The following is a 17,791-nucleotide window of genomic DNA, read 5'->3' as shown; positions in this document are numbered from 1 at the left end:
AACAGACATAGCAGTTTGCGAAACATTAGTGCAGGAAAGAGTTCAATAAACTTGTGGAGATTAAAGAAGTTATGCTCCGGAAGCTTACTTCTTAACAGCTGCAGTCATCTAGCTATTCTTTTTATTTTTTAACCTATTTAATAAGATCTGTCAAAGTTTGAAAGATGGTGACATTATCCTTAAGTTTCTTACTCTATTGCCATATTAATTGCTGGCTTAGAAAGACTGCTCTCATTGTGAGTCATTATTTTCTAGCTTTGTAACTTTGTGCATCTTACACCGGGTGGTAGGAGCTATTACCTGGGTAGGCACTGACCCAGCACAAATCTGGTTATCCTGTCTCCCCATTCTTTACTATCACAATCTCTCATTTAAGTGGAAAGATTGGCGCCATCGGTCTGGCCTGATCATTTTAGATTGTGTTTAGATCACGTAGAAAACTAGACAGAATTCTCCATGTGAGCTCTCCTCAAAGAAGACCCTGAGACAACAGCTTTGGTACAGATAGGTGGGCTGTCGTGTTTGTTTTTAGATAAAGATGGTAAGAAGAGCTGGAGATGTAGCTTAGGGCAGGGTGCTTCCTCAGCATGTTCTAGGTCCTGGGTTTGATCCCCATCACCATAAAAAAGGAGAGGAAAAAGTGTCAGTAGAGTTGGGTTATTGGCCAGTCTCTGACTGGCTGAAAGGATCATCATGGAGGTAGGAATGTCCTGGCACTTCTGGACGACCGTGGGAGATGAGAAATCTTGTTCAGGTAAAAGAAAGCTGTAAAGGGAAAGTAAAGGAACGGAGACGTGTTTCTGAGGCTGGGGGATGCCATCAAACAGAGGAGCTGCTCCCTACAAGAAAACTGTAGGGGGTGGGGGAGCAGTGGAAGCTAGGGAGAAGTGTGCGAGAAAGAAGGGAAGAAACAAGAGAGGTATAATCGCAAGAGATCTCGAATGAAAAAGCCCTTAACCTTCCCTGTTCTCTCCTGTTCCTAAGAAAATCACAACCTATACGCACTACGCACCACCTAGTGTGGACTTGTGAGCATTCATGTCTCTTCAGTGTGTCACCCCTGGAAGATGTAAAATTTGTGCGATAATTGTAATAAATGTTTGAAATCAGCCATGGCGACTTTAGCATGATTAACATGTATGCAGAATGAAAAAACGGTAACAAGGATAGGAGAGTCGACCTTCCCTAGCAGACCTTAAAGATAGCCCTCCATAAAGTCACTTAACTTAATGCCTTAGAAGTAGGCAAAAAAATAAAAAAAGTAAAAAAATCCAAAAAACAAACAGACAAACAAACAAACAAAAACCCCAAAAAACGCAAGAATGAGTTCTAAGTAGAAAATCTTATTTAACCATACTTGTGTATTTGTCTGCTTACTATTCTACCCACCAATGCAGTTTTCCTTGAAAGTTTAAAGTTTAAATTGTTAAAGTTTATTATAAACGTCTACAGAGGTATCGTGGTATGTAATTAATGTGTGAGCACTTATATTTCTGGAAAGTATTTTAGTGCATCTGTGTTTATATATGTGCATAAAAAGAATACCCTTTGTGCATGTAAAATGTGTAAAATTAACTTTAATGTTATTAACACACTAGTTTTAAGATTATTTAATGGAAATTCTCCCAAATGGAGGCTCTTTGAAGCTAATTAAGTACTTGAAACTGAACCTCTGAGGACAAGTAAGGAAACCAATTAATAAAAAGCTTTGTTTAAAAAAAGTGGCTCAATTTATATTAAGTTAGTAACTGATACAAACTTGTTTTAATTATAGGCTCGTACTTACCATGGGCAATGATGATCCATCTTCAAAATACATCTAAAAATACCCCCCAAAAATAAAACACGATGCTTTATAAAATATTTCCAAGAGGTTTGGCACATAAAATACCACAGAATTACTTATTTAAAAATAGAATACAGTAAAAACAGATATTCTCATAGAAAAGAGACATTATATCTTACTCTAGTCATAATAAAGAACAATAAAACTTCACAAAGTATACTCCTTAAGATACGAATCAGTTTCTTTTTAAAAGACTATTATGTTAACACAGGAATGGTTTGCACTAAAAAGTGCAAAATCCCCGTAAATATACACAAAACCTATGTAAAGTTTTCGCTTTACTATCCATCTTTAGGACAAGATTTACTGTTTCTGTTACATATTAAATATACAATAGTATGTGAAGCGGATCAAGGGGAAACAGTGTTAATTGCGTCTACACTGCTGCTAATACAAAGAACAACCCCACTCATGTTTCTAAACGAGGCATAAAAGGCATGAGTGTGGACTGTGTGATAATCTGAAAAGCAGAAGCACGGTCCTGAACAACATGCCCACGATCATGTAGATGCTTAAGATGCAAAGGTTTTCTTACTTATCACAGACGGAACAATGATGACAGCGGTCTGGTTTTATAAGTTGGCATCTGTCACAATATCGGATTGCTAGGAACAAAGAGTTCACTTAGTCTTAAGCTTAACAAGTCACTGAAAATACAATGAAATGGCTTTTTATCATCATTCCAAATTTAAACTCTAAAAACGCATACTGAATTTAAGTTTGACTCAAAGGAGAAAAATAAAAAAGATAGTCAACGAATTTTAAACACAGAGCATGAGCTTGCCTAGAGTCAGAGTTCTCTGGAGAGATTTTCCAAGAGCAGGAGACCTCCTGGGTAAATTTGTTTCAGGAGTTCTCCATCCTCAGTAGCTACAGCTCAAGGGGAAAATGTGTTCATTTCTACTCGTCAACAGAAAGGCTCCCTCGCCTAAATCAATGTATTCCTGTGACTAACTGGGTGAGGTTCTCCAGAGTGTGTAAATATACGCTATTGGTTGCAACAAGTGGAAATGACCTCACATCTCTGATAATTGTGATACAAGAGTATAAGCCGGTCCTGGAAGAGGTCTTTCCAGTTAAGGATTTGAGTTCTTGCAGGTAATGCCGGCATCTTTTCTTCAGTAGCACAGGGGAGCACAGACTATCTGGATGACTGAGTCTGAAATGAGATTTCTCTGCACAAACCTCACAGGGTGCAGCAGATTGCAGTGGAAACTGTGTAAGAGGTAGACTCGGTGTGGTTCTAATGTGAGCTAAAAGCAAATGCGATTTACATAGTATTAATGAGGCATTTTACATTTTTATACTAAACCTTTTAAGACATTGTGTATCTTATGTTTAAGAATTCTCACCTTCGTCTAGCCATATTTTAAGTACTCGACAGAAAAATGGGCTAATGGGTCATAAGAGGCACGCAGAAGCTTAAAGCCACAAAACATGTCTGGGTGACTATCTGTAGTTCATGTGTGTTGTTGTTTATTTGTTTTTTTAAGACAATGACTTAGTTAGATGTTAAATTACCTTAAAATATAAGTTAAGCAGGCTAAAGTTATTTGTATGATAGTTCCCATTTTAAAGACAGAGAGCAATACCTAAATTATGTTTTATATAATTCACACAATTACTGTTTTACTCTTATTAAAATATTTGCAAAACTATTAGTTTTACATCACCTAGAGATATTGCTTCCTTAAATACAAATAGGAAGGTTTATAGTTAAAAGTAAATTTCCTACGACGGATGCAGACTTCAGCAGCCCTTTATGTCGTCACCAAGTCACGACCAAGTAGGAGGGACAGAATTAGAGTCGGTTCTGGGATCTCTGTGCCACAGTGTGTGTGACTCATGTTTCCATTCTGTTTTATGGAACTGTGCAGGGAAGATTCAATAGCAACCTAAGCAATAGCAACAGCATTTTCAGATGAGTGGTTGACAGTTCATGAGTAGGAAGATGCTTTCTAAGTGTCATTACGCCCCATTTGGGTGCTCTTCCAAGGCCCTCATTATCAGGGCTTACCGCCGGACATGGTCCTGGTGTAGATGGGAAGGTCTTTGGCTGCTCGCCTCAGAACTTCCTGATGGGCTTCTCCTCTTGGCTCTCTCTCCAGCAATTCTTTCTCTGCATAAGAGAGATGGAACTGAGGAATAAATTTAAATTTTAATCAGTATTTTCAAAGGAATGACAACACATTTGTCTGCTCTATTATACCCAAAGGTACTTATAAAATATAAAATATTAATGGTATATAGTATATTCAGGCAGATTAAAAAGGTTTCAAATCTGGATATGTCTCTTAACCTTCCAGACAACTACATTATGAATCTTGAAAAAGAATGTGATGATGAAATAATAATAATAACAATAACATAGGCATACTAGTTATTATACCTATTTCCCAAGTGTTTTTAATGTGAAAGGGAATGGAATGTAGAAAATTGTTTATAAAATGAATAATTCTGTCAAAATATTAATTATACAATAGATAAGTTGGCCCAGTTAAAAAATACATTCCTCAACAATGAATTTTTCATTTGGATACTATTAGAAACAAAAGAAGAAAACGAATCATTTGAATATATATATATATATATATATATATATATATATATATATGTGTGTGTGTGTGTGTGTATTTAAGACCATTTGAACTTAGGCATAGTTGTTACTCAGGATCTCTGCTGGCACCCAAATAACTAATCATTCATTTTACTGCTTATATTGACTCTTTGGTTTAACTAACCATACTTATTTGAGAAAAACAAGAAATTGTTTTGGCTTCTACTGAATAACCACACACACACAAAAGTGGCAGAGTTGGCACTGCATGAATCCCTAGAAACAGGTCCAGAAGTTATGTACGAGATCAACCACAGTGATGTTCTTAGGAATGGGAAAAATATGAACGGCAGCTGAATGTCTATAAAAGGTTAGTGGGCAAATCAATTAGGGTAGGGTACATCTAAATGTGCTACTGGCACGTACCCATGAACCACAGTGGCCCAACAATGAAGGGCCACATCTCAGTATCTTGCTGAAAACAGCAATAACTAATTATCTTATAGAACACATTCTCTATAAAGCTTCAAAGTCAGGAAACTAAACAGCCTCTATATTATCAATAAGGGCACACTCATATGTGATAAAATTATAAAGAACAAGGAAATATTTAAAACAAAATGCAGAGGAGTCGTTTCCTTTTGGAGAGTAGAGGGAAATACAAGTATGACCTTTATAGCAGCCAGAAAAGATAAGAACATTCTATAGGTTGACTGAATGTTTGCTTAGGCACTTTTATTTGATTATTCTTTAAACTGTACATTATAGGTGCTTTGTTGGGTAGTGCTGGGAATTAAATCTAGGGCATCATATATAAAAGGAATATTCTTTATCACTGCACTATATTCCCTGCCTTTAAACACCCGTTTTATATTAAGAAATACCTCACAGGAGGAGCTACTAATAAAACTCTCACAGACTAGATAGATAATTTTTAAAAGAAAGATTTAAAACAACCTGGAGTTGGGCATGACACTGCATGCCAGTAATCTAAACACTCAAGAGACTGTGACAGGAGGATTGTGAGTTCAAGGCTAGCCTTGGCTGCCCAGAGAGTTTCTACAACTAACAGAAAGAAAAAAAAATTAAGATGACATACATAGTCATTTACACAACGACAAGAGAATAAAAATTAGATCATGACATTGGGCATAAACCTTTCCCCTCAATGAAATAAACGTAAAAGTATCTTCAGCTTTAAAGGGTAAATAACTCGTATATTAGCATAATAATTTGTGTGCATGACGTTTTGCTAGACCCGATCATCACACTGCAGGCCCACTGCACAGGGGCTTCCTGTTTGAACTCAGGTTCTCAAGCTTAGAGCAAGAATTTGTATCACCAAGCCATCTCCTTAGCTCTTCCCATTGCTATTTCTGAAATTAATTTAAAACCTGGCATTATGAACAGCCAGTAAATTGGTTTATGAAAACTCCTTAGAACTGTCAATGTGCACTGAAATTATCAACATTTTATGACTTTTCACCAAGTTTCTGGCTCTTTTTCACCTGAGGAGTAACTTCTGGGGAGCATCGGACATGGGAGACACCAGCGTGCTTAATACTTAAATCAATAAATTTAACCAGAACACCAGGGTCAGCTCCAAGAAGTCAAATATAGGCTGGTGAAATTCTTACTTACATAACACAGAGGTCAAAAATAGATTTCTACCTTGGAATAGGATAGAGCTATATGGTTCTCCCTCCTCCAGAACATTATGATATGCAAAGTCTTATCAGTTCACAGATTAGAAGATGTTAGCTGTACAGATCTGAAGGTCTGTGCATCTTATAAAGTAGAGCTGGGAACTCCTGATACAGTTTCTAGTCTCCAGATGTCACAGTTCTTCCTACAACCTGGTTTTGCTTTTGTAACACTAATTTTATTTTATTTTTAAGAAGTACAATAGGTTTACTAAAAAAAAATTGTTTTGAGGAAATCGTATAAATTTCTAAAATTTCTATGTGGCCTATCTCTAAGTTCCCTCTACGAGTATCTTACAGTAGCATGGCACACTTAGCACTTTGACAAAGAAATATTGGTACATTATTACCAATATTTAATATAATAATAATGTACATCACACAAAGTTCAACACAGAGATTCAGATCCTCTGTTTTGGAATATCTTTTTCTACTCCAGTATTTATACTCTATATATCTACATAATATCATATTACAAAAATATAATATTTTCAATTGCAACATCACTTCAGGTTCATTTTAGCCTCAGCAATTTCTCAGATTTTCCCTAATTGTTTATGTTTCCCTTTTCTTGTTTCTTATCACCACAGTATTTCTGAGTAGTACTGGTATTGTGTAGAGGCCCACTCAATTGTAATTTTTCTGATGTTTATGAATCTTTAGGAGAAAGACAGACATTGCCAGCAGGTCATAATAACAGGCCCGGCCATATGATGCTGGCCTTGATCATACAATTAAGGAGAGTTAAATGTTTTAAGATTGATTTTAATGCATATGATGTTTCTCCTGCATGTATGTATATGTAGCATGTACATGTCTGGTCCTCTCAGAGGTCAGAGAATGGCATCATATCCCCTGGAAATAGAGTTATCAATGGTTGTAAGCTTCCATATGGGTGCTAGAAACCATACCCAGGTCCACTTGAAGAGCAAGTGTTCCTAACCACTGAGCTACCTCTACAGCATGTGGGAGCTTTTTGTCAGGGGTTTTTACTGTAACCTTCCTCCTTTTCTGTCCTGTACTCTTTGGAGGAAATTTGTTCATTAGTAAGGAGTGGGGAATTTATACCTCCACTCCTAAAAGATGAGTTTTTTACAGAAATTATTTAGAAATCTTTTACAGAACAGAGGTTTCTGGTCTATTACGTATGTATCAATTTAGTCAACTATTGATTCAATTAAGGAGTCTCATAGATGTTTATTGTATACTGAAATTGTATACAACTGGGACTTCTGTCATTGGTCCATGTGTTCCTCTGACACATCCTCTTATACCTATTTTTTCTGAGTACTTACTTATTTTCTCACACTAAAAGTACCCCTGACTCACCCTCATTATCCCTGCAGAACCCTAAAAGTAATCATTTCTCCAAAACGCCTACCTTCTTACTGGTAAATGCAGTAGGAACCAAGATCTGAGCTCATCTATAATTCCTAGATTAAAGTAGCTTTCAATTTTAGCCATATACACAAAAATAAAATCATGGTTTATAAAAGGAACCAGAAATATATATATATCCCCTCACTAGAATCGAAAATGTACAAGTTAAAACATAGAACACTTTGTCTACTAAGTTGCTAACAGAGTTGCTAACAGAGTTTTCATAATAGCAAGCAATGCCAAGAGTCTAATATAACTGGTAGTATTGAAAGTCACTGCAATTCTTTTGGGTAACAGTTTCTCAAGCAGTTGAAATTTCCTTGATCTAGTAATTCTATATCCAAGAATTTTTAATAAGGAAATAATTTAAGATGTGGGTAAAGCTCTACATACAAACATGCTAGTATCAGCACTATATATAATTAGGTTAGGGTTAGCCTAAACATTTTAAAATGGGGCATGACTACATCAGTTATTACATATTTCAATGAGAATATTATGTCACTATGAAAATTAGCAATACAGGCTGGAGGGATGGCTAAGCGGTTAAATACTCCTCACTGTTCTTGCAGAGGACCCAAGTTCTGCTCTTAGCATTCATGCCAAAGTGGCTTGAAAGCACCTGTAACTCTAGTTCCTGGGTATCTGACACCCTCTTCTGGCCTCTGAACGTGCCTGCACACTCATGAACACTCATGCACACATATAAAGTGATATCTAATAATATCTACTTCACAAAGTTTTCTGAACACAACACAACACATACACACACACACACGGTTTTATGTAAAATAATCACCTAGCAAAGTCTGATCAAGTCATAAATTCATTGTGATTAATTTCTATGTGTGCACTAGGAGGCTTGCCATTGTTTCTGGTGTGGTTAGAGAAATCCTGAACATGATGCAGCAGATATATAAGAGATGATGATGCGGCTCAGAGTGGAAGCATGAGTTTACACAGTAGGCACCGGCTAAATCCATAGCCTGAAGCTAAGTTGCTAATTGGATACGGGATGAGGGAGGAAGACTAGTCAAGGATGACCCTAATGGTTTTTGGCCTGAAGAGTAGAGGCTGTAACCACCATTTATTACTGAGATGGGACCACTTTGAGAAAATGATCAGAAAACCAAGTAGGAGATCCAAATGTTTTCAGTTACATTGAATTTGAAATTTTTTGGTCAGGTGTGAGAGTTAGTTATTGATGAGTCTGGAGTTCAGGACAGAGGTCTGGGCTAATATATTCATTTAAGAGTTATACCAATGAGATACTATATAAAGTTATGAAACTAAATGGGATCCCCAATTCAGATATATAAAAAAGAGGTCTAGAAACTGAGCTCTGGAATAATTAATCCCATGCTTGAGAATTTTAGGAGATAATTGCTGCTGGTGTGGATGGATACCAGAGAGAAAGAATATCTGAGAAAGAAAACTACTGGGGCAGCACATTCAGGAAGCTACACGAGTTGAGAGTTACAAGAACATAAAGCAGGAAGTCAGACCGAGACAAGCATAATTGCTGCCAGGCAAGGGAGACAGACTTTTCCCTGTGGGAGTGTGTGCAGTCACACTGCAGAGCAGACACGCTACAGATGAAGATGCTACAGTTCCCTGTAGATGAGACACTCTATTTCAAGGTGGAGGATGGACTTCTGCAGGGTTTAGGGAAGGGGTTATAAGTAAGACTTAAATACCACGACAATGCAGTATGTCAGACAATGGGAAGAGGGAAGGACAAGTGTGTGTGTGTGTGTGTGTGTGTGAGAGAGAGAGAGAGAGAGAGAGAGAGAGAGAGAGAGAGAGAGAGAGAGAGAGAGAGAGATGGACAGACAGAGACAAAGAGAGAGACACAGAGAGACAGACAGACAGAGAAAGAGAGACAGAGACACAGAGAGAGAGAGAGCAGACACAGGGAGACAGAAAGATAGAGACAAAGAATCAGAGGGACAGAGTGGGGAGGGGCAGATAGACAGAAGCAAACAGACACCAGGATCCTGACCCACACAACTGGTGGATGGCAGAGATATTTGCTAATGTAAGAAGTAGGCAGGCTATGGTTTAGGGAAGGACAAAACGGTGATCTATGTAGTTTGTATCTAAAGTGTCAGGATACTAACCAAAGTGAGATGTTTAACAGAGAGACACACACATTAGGCTCTCCGAAGTGATCAGAGCTGGGGACAGATGGGAAAGTTTTCAATGTCGAGGTGATTGGTGAGCCACCTGAGAGGATGTGGTCGCTCACCCAATTGATTGAAGTCAGCATTTTCTTTAAAATCTACACAAAGGCCAAGACACCTTGAAAGAGGTTAGGAGGAAGAAATAAATACTGCATGAAGAAGGAAAAAGCACACAGAAAAGGGGAAAGTGGTGGAAAGTCAGAGAGAAAAGATGGTCTGTGAAACACTATAGTCTACACACACCGTTATTTCTGTGCAAATATATGTGGTTTAGGTTTTAACAACTTTTATCCAGGCCAAAAGTATAGTTTTGGGCCAGTATGATCACAGATTCATTTCAAACTAATTGCTTTAGGGAACAATCTACCACGATGTCTCTTCTTTTTAACTTGAACTATTAAAATTATGCTATGATCTGCACAGCAAGGGTTTTTTTTTTTCAATTCAACAAACATGATATTAGAGCAAATGCCAAGAATAGGAAAGTATGTAAGATACTGTCTCTTGCTCTAAAATTGTTTAACCAAGTGAGAGACCCAGAGATGAAAAGAACAATATATTCAAAAATGAGAATCTAGTTTAGTCATACACTGCTATGTAAAGCCTTCTGTACCAACTATTGCTAGCTGCCCCCAATACCCATTCCTGCCTTTAGTGGCTGTCATGACCATTGAGAATCACGATTACATTCCCAGGCTTCCATGCGAGATGTGGTCACATAATGAAGTCATCTAAATGCAAGTGGAAATGGAATCAGTACCTTAAAGCAAATGTCACTGAAGGGAAAGGGCACCTCTTCCCTATTGTCTATGGTCTTCTGGCTATAATATATTCATGATGTCTGGAACGACGGCTGCATCTTTAGCCAAGAAGTAGCTCACAGAATCAAAATGTCATGTGACAGAGCAATAGGATAGAAGGAGTCTGGGTATCTAAGAGCTGTGAACTAGCTATAGATAACTTGAGTCCCGAGATAATGAATTATGTTACTTATGGTTGTTTCTGGTGATTGACAGACAACTAATATGTATTTACTATAATAATTAGTATATAATTGCACCAAATTGTTTTTCTGTCTGTCTGTCTGTCTGTCTGTCTGTCTGTCTGTCTGTCTGTCTATCTATCTATCTATCTATCTATCTATCTATCTATCTATCTATCTATCTATCATCTATTATGTATGTATTATCCATGTACCTATCTAGGTATCTATATATCTAGGTACCTATGTATCTATGTGTCTATGTATGTATGTATGTATGTATGTATGTATGTATGTATGCATGTGTGTATGCATGCATATATCTATCTATGTATCTATTATGTATGTGTTATATTATCTAGGTATCTATCTAGGTATCTATATATCTATGTATCTATCTCTCTATCTATCCATCTATCTATCACCTATCTCATATATCTATCTGGATGCTTGACAGTAAATTAGAAAGACAGCATAGAACACTTGACAGAATAATTCTATCAGATATGAAAGTAAGGACCTAGTGAAATTTCCATCTTTATTAACATATGCAGATTTTTTTAGATCCCCAAACATGACTGTATTCAATACATTTGACACCCTAATGAAACGGAGGAAATTCATTTTCCAAATCAATATTACAGATTGCTATCTTTAGGATAACTTTGCTATTGTCTTAACTTACTTCTTTTGAAGGATTCATGGGCAATGTAAAAATGGTTTTCCAGTATGACCAGACAAACATTGCAAAAAGTAGATGATAAGCCATGAGGCACACAACTAAAATGAGAGAAACAAAATCATCACTGTAATATGTAAATTTTTACTCAAATCATGGTATTCACAAAATATTCAAATTTACAATGATAAAATATTATTGATGTTATATTCAAATAACACATCTCTTTGAATAAAAACCTAAAGTTATGAAGATTTGATTTTTTTAATATCTCTAAATATATCATTATACTTATATCCATAAATAAACCCCCTCATTTGTACTTAAGCCCATCTCTAATTGGTTAGTTGGAGCTTTCCTAAGTTGTTAAAATAGGGCTGTTACAGAAGAGTAAACACAATGTTAACCACACTTAATTAACCAGACTTTCAGGCTTCATGAACTTTGCTTAAGAGAGGCAGAGAAAGCAAAGCCGTTCCCATCTGAGTCGCTGTTTGCCTGTTTTCTTAGCTCTAGTTGACACTGGTGGCTCTCCTTGTTAGAATGACAACATGTGAACAGGGACCATCTGGATGAAGTGATTTCTCTCCACGGGGGTTCTGTTACCTACTTTATCACACAGGGCAACTGTGAAGACAAGCATCTTGAGTTCTTTAAAGAATGCGAACATACTTTGTATGTTCTTTTAAGGGCTCAAGGTACTACATGAATTTAAAATAATTTCATACTGGTGATAATCATCCTGTCTGAATAATACATTAATATCGTTCTTAAATAAACAATTGCAGAAAATGTGCCAATTCAGAATATCAGCATGTTGAGGGCTAGAGATGCAGAACAGTAGTAGATTCCTTTTCTAGCAAGTGCCAGGCCCCCTACTCCTAACAAGAACAAAATAACTAAGCAGAATATGACAAGTTTGATATTTTAAAATTTCATTAGCAATTCTTTATTGTTCTGAAGAATCATGGGATTTGAACCTGTGGAATCGTTTAGAACTTGTATTATCAAATATGGAACTTCAATCAGCATAACATGACTACAGGCAGAATTCCATAAACTCTGCAGATAGATAACTAGTTATAAGGTAGTAATTGAAGCTAGGACAGGAGATTGTCCGTATCCTTGTGAATTATAACTACAAGGATCTTTGAAACACTTAAGGTCATTATGGGGTTCTTTGCCAAATGTGTGACACATCTTAGTTTGGGAACTTGGAAAAATGAGATGTCATTAACTCTATCATATCATCATATTGTCAAGGAATAATTTCTTAATCTCAACCAAATGCATGTTTTATTGAACTGTTCTTAGGACATTATATCTGCAATCATAACAATATTTTACCTTGTTCACCAATGTTTTCCATGGACACTAGAAACAGGAAAAAAGAGAGAGGTCATAGGTTATATGAAGTTTGAATAAGCAGAGAGCCCTGAAGACAAAAGACATTAAAATGGATTCATACTTTGATTTTTCTTCAAACCAACATTCTTTAAATATTTGATCAGCTTTATGTAGAGGAGGGCAAGCATTATGAACTGAGGGTCAAAGGGTAGGCTGGCAGCTTCGGTCAGAATTGCTTCAGTGGTGCACCTCACCCAACAAAGCAGTGTTCCTCAAGTTTGAGCCTTGTGGGCCTCTGTAGATGACCAGTATGTGGGCCTTCGGCTATCGAGTTCAGATTAAAAATGGTATTCTCCAGGCCCATTACATTTCCTGAGATATTTATTGGTCTTTATGAATGAGGAACCGTCTAGTCAATTCTCCACAAAGAACCAAATGCCTGTGCTTACAGCACACATACTTCGCATCCTAACAGCCCATGGCTCTAATTGCTCTGCAAGCAATGTTGAGGGGCCCAGACAAGGTATGAGGAGCCACTATCCCGCATGGGCTTCCTCTGAAGAAAGCAGCTGGCTGAGGACAAGCCACAGACAATCTGAAAAGGCCTGGAACAAGAAACGACATTCAGTAATTCACACACATTCTTTACTTCTTGCTCTGTATATTTGTTTGGCTGTGAGTGTGATTTGTTTGCTACGATCACGTGATCATACTGTGCTGATAGTGGTGTCCTTTGGAGTCTGGGCCTTTTTCAGCTGTACCAAGGGAAGGTCACATTTTGCCTATGTATCTTTTTTTCTCCCCTACTCAGTTTTCCTTCCTCTGGAATGAAATGTCACTGTCTTTAAACAGGCTGCAATCTTGGGATCACGGGACAGATTTTTAGCAATATCTGATCAAGCAAACCCACTTCTTTTCTAAATATTTCTAGAGCTAGCTTTAGAGAACAGCCTCTCACATTACTGAATGGCTCTAAGAAGGGAAACATTCATGCCTATAGCATGTTGAAATTCGTTACTACATGGCTTTGAACTGTGGTATCTAGATTTCCGTTTTGTAACTGTAAATAAAAACCTAAATGACAAGACCTAACTTAACTGTTATGTTAAGGAACAAAAACAAGACTAAATTCCATATTTTCCTCAGATAAAACATATAATTTATTTAGGAAGAATGAGTAAGAGAATTTCTATTATTACATTAAAATGTTTGTTATTCAAATACATGGGCACAATCTAAGCATCTGCAGTAGTAACACTGTGGACCACGTTCAAAATTCCTTTGTCTAATTTTATCATAAATGAGAAGAGCTTCTTCCCGATCCATGTCTTGCAATGGTCTATTGTGCTCTCGAGACATCGACTCCTCTACTGTGCCTCCAGGAGTTAACACTTTTCCTTGGCTAATGGTGTTACTGGAATCACAGCCCTTTGTTGGCATGGTTGGGGTGCAGGAGAGCAGGAACAACAATTTATCGCCATAGTTACCAAACTGCTCCTGTGTACCAAGAGCAGAACCAAGCCCCCCTGGAAGGTCACCTTAGATCCTGTCAAACGGCAAGGCTAGGGGGTTGGGTTCCAGTTCTATTTCCTGACTACCCACATGACCTAGACTGGCTTCCTGGTTCTAGCTGCCATCACAATATCTTTTTGGTTTTCGTTTTTGTTTGGTTGTTTGGTTTTTAGTATTCACAAGAAATCCAAATCGTTCCCCATATCACTATCATCCCATTACTTCTTCATTCGATTCTCAGTACTCTTTCATATCTCATCCTAGTGGAAGTCCTCAATGGCCTCTCCCTACTGCTAATTTTTTATGCTTAAGTAACCCTAGCAGATCTAATTATGCTCATTTTTGGAAATTTTTGTCAAACTGACTATGAATTCATCTTGGATAAATTCAGCTAGTGGAAGCCTCTTATAGCAGAATCCTTTGTCCTTTTAGACACCCTTTAGGAAGCTCACGTTCATCTTCAATGTATTAAAGATCAAAACTGGCATTGCCTTTCGGCCACTGTAATGCCAGACCTGAGAGACCCCGCTAATTCCTATGAATGTTTCCAGTTTAATTCCATCCATAGCTTCCTACTACTACCACTACGTTAAAGTTTGTTTTCCTATGACATATCTATTTCCATTTTGATTTTTTTTATCGGAATTAACTTTGGGTCCATGCACTCAATTACTATGTTATCTTCAATCCTGCTCATCTTTTGGGGGGGGGGGGTAGGGTGGGGTGATCCTCATACGCCATGGAGATTTTAGGAATCATTCTAGAGCCCACCTTCCTCTCTACCCTTAGATTCTATTACATCTTTCTGATACACAATGCTTCCACCCCTCTCGATGTTCTGAACCACACTGCCCACTCCTCAAAAGCTCCTTGACTGGTACTTTAACAATCCACAGGAAACCTGGACTCCAGCCCGTCCATACACACTACCGTGATCACCATACACAGCAAAGCTGAGCTAGAATTTTGTTGTTTAAGCAAAACAAAAAAAATTGTACTTTATCTTAAAGAATCCTTCTCCTCTAAAATTAAACTATTATCTTTTAATGTTTTCTGAGCGGGAAAAAAAAAACCTGACTTAAAAACCTGGGTCAAAAGTGATTCTAAAAATAAATTTGCCATTGGGTTCAAATAATAAACAGATCTGTGAAGGACAGGATGGAAACAAAGGGAATGGAGGAGGCTTCAATAGTGTAGAACTTAAGCTCCAAATACATGGCTTTCCCCTGGGTTACCACGGAAACCAGTCCTTACTACATACAGCCTTGACACTCTATATCCCACAATGGTGCCCCACATAGCTCTAAAAAAAATTTCACCTTTCAATAAAAAAATAAAACCACATTTTCTACTAACACATGAACAGATGATGAAACCATCTCCCTAAAAGCCAGTCCAAGACTTGTGCTGCATTTAAAATAAAGCCACCGTGTCCTTACATCCCCCTTATGGTCACAGGTGACCAGGCTCTGGCCAAGCTCTCCTTCAAAATCACATCTTTGCACTGTCTTGTTCCCGAGGCCACTGTGTTTGTTTGTAGAACACAGGTTCCACTGTGCTTTATTGAACCTGAAAATCTCCTCTGGCACCAAGCTCTGTGTCCCTTACCACCCCTCAGGTGCAACTTGAGTGTCAGTGACCACACACTTCTGTCTCTTCATTCTTTATTTTTCTTTCTTGGTCTGCTAAGTTGTTTTCTGAGATTTGTGATTTGTATCCTGGCTTTATAGCTCCATTGACATTTTATCTAGGCTAAGCTCTCTTTTTTTTTTTTTTTTAAACTGTCTAAATGCTCATCTCATCTCTCAGGACTGTTCTGAGAATTAAATTAGAAAAAAAGGAAAGCACTTGGCACAGAGCCTGACGTGTATCAGGGACTCGTAGTCAAAATGTAGATAAAGATGTGGCCAGAGAGACGAGGAGAGGCACTCCCTGGTGCTCAGTGCTAGCAGTTTTACACACAAAACAGGCCAGAAGTACAGTGAATTGGAGTTTGGAGTGGTGGTCTCAAAGGGGCATTTGAGTCGCTAGGGCTGGATTGGGGCAGGATCTTTTAAGGTGAAAATGTTAAGAAAATGTAACAAATCACATGCCATCTTGAGCAACCATACCAAACAAGCTAAATCAGGAAAAAGGGCAGGCTTTTCTGAGCATCTCATTATGCTGCCCTACTGGGTCCTCCCTCTCAGGGCATCCCCCCCCACCTCCACCCTACCCCAGTAGCTGAGATTACCGGAGTATGCCCACATGCCCAGCTTGGTGAGCTATCACTTATTTCTTTAGCCTACCTCTCCTTTCCTCCTGACTTGCCCCTCATCTTCAGCTTGGTTACTTTATCAGAGACACTGTAACAAAGTAGCAAGCATGGGGTTCTTAAACAAAGGCTGCAGAAAAAGCCAAGGGCAAGATGTGAACACAGTTGGTGGCCTGAAGCCTTTCTCCTTGGCCACCGCCTCTCTGGGTCTTCAGCTCCTCTTCCCTCTGTTATACCCTGCTTTCAAATGTCCTCTTCTTTTGCAGACAGCACATATAATGGATTAGACCCTACTCCAGTGACCTCGTTTTAGTTTAATTTAATCTCTTTAAAGACTTTATCTCTGAATGCAGTCACATTCTGATGCCCTCAGATTTGAAACTCTAACCTAAGACCTTTGAATGGAAACATTGTAGCTTACAACGTCCTCCAAAGGCAGAGGTTAGTTTTAATAGCGCAGAGGCTGTGCAGAGATGAGAGAGAATCTGGGGTTAGTGAGGGTCAGACGATAATGGTGGTACTAAACTGACTTTTACAAAGAAATCATTTGATAAATGCTATATGCAGATATAGTGTGTGAGGTGGGCCATATTATAGTTTTAAAATATGAGACACTCTTCCAGGGATAAGATAACTTTTTTTCTTTTTTTTTAATTGGATATTTTCTCTTTTTTATAATTTCTTTATTAGATAATTTCTTTACTTATATTTCAAATGTTACCCCCTTTCCTGGTTTCCCCTCTGAAGACCCCCTCCCCCTACTCCTACCCCTGATAAGATAACTTTTTAATGGTAGGCAAATTATAAGATATGGAGTTGAGGGCTGGTGAGATGGCTCAGTGGGTAAGAGCACCCGACTGCTCTTCCGAAGGTCAGGAGTTCAAATCCCAGCAACCACATGGTGGCTCACAACCATCCGATCACGAGATCTGACTCCCTCTTCTGGTTCTGGAGTGTCTGAAGACAGCTACAGTGTACTTACATATAATAAATAAATAAATCTTAAAAAAAAAAAAAGATATGGAGTTGAGAGCTAACTATGGGCCTATCTAACCCAAAATTCTCTCAGGAACCTATGCCTCCTAACCGTGCATTCTGCTAGGATTCCAGCCCTGGGTAGATTCCACCTTTGATGACTTCCAACTTCAATAACCTTTATTCAACTAGTCTGCCAATAACTGATACCCATCCTACTTAGTTTCTTCTCAAGAAGGCTTCAGAAATTAGGGTAAAGAGGTAAAAGACCCTCTACCACCTCTCCTTTAACAGCCTGCTTTAAACATCTAGGAACAGATACTGTAACACTTTTGCCACCATTAAACTATCCCAATAACCATATTTCTGGGCA

At 38.0% G+C, this 17,791-nt stretch overlaps 1 protein-coding gene across 3 annotated transcripts in view; it reads right to left on the bottom strand.

Annotated features, from left to right (window-relative positions):
* Zdhhc2 (zinc finger, DHHC domain containing 2) overlaps positions 1-17,791 on the bottom strand; it is a 66,108-nt gene that overhangs the window by 31,111 nt on the left and 17,206 nt on the right. For 2 of the 3 annotated variants that reach the window (XM_006509485.4, NM_178395.4), the window contains exons 2-6: positions 12,678-12,704; positions 11,337-11,431; positions 3,864-3,984; positions 2,382-2,451; positions 1,787-1,819 (exon numbers count right to left, since the gene is read on the bottom strand). In XM_006509485.4, coding sequence (XP_006509548.1) covers positions 1,787-1,819; positions 2,382-2,451; positions 3,864-3,984; positions 11,337-11,431; positions 12,678-12,704 — 346 coding nt within the window. The remainder of the gene's footprint in view (positions 1-1,786; positions 1,820-2,381; positions 2,452-3,863; positions 3,985-11,336; positions 11,432-12,677; positions 12,705-17,791) is intronic. The other variant, NM_001357249.1, reaches the window with a different exon arrangement.

Source organism: Mus musculus, chromosome 8 (assembly GCF_000001635.26).
Source record: "Mus musculus strain C57BL/6J chromosome 8, GRCm38.p6 C57BL/6J".
Lineage (NCBI taxonomy): Eukaryota > Metazoa > Chordata > Mammalia > Rodentia > Muridae > Mus > Mus musculus.
The sequence above is the reverse complement of the archived record's forward strand: the minus strand, read 5'-3'. Positions and strand labels throughout refer to the sequence as shown.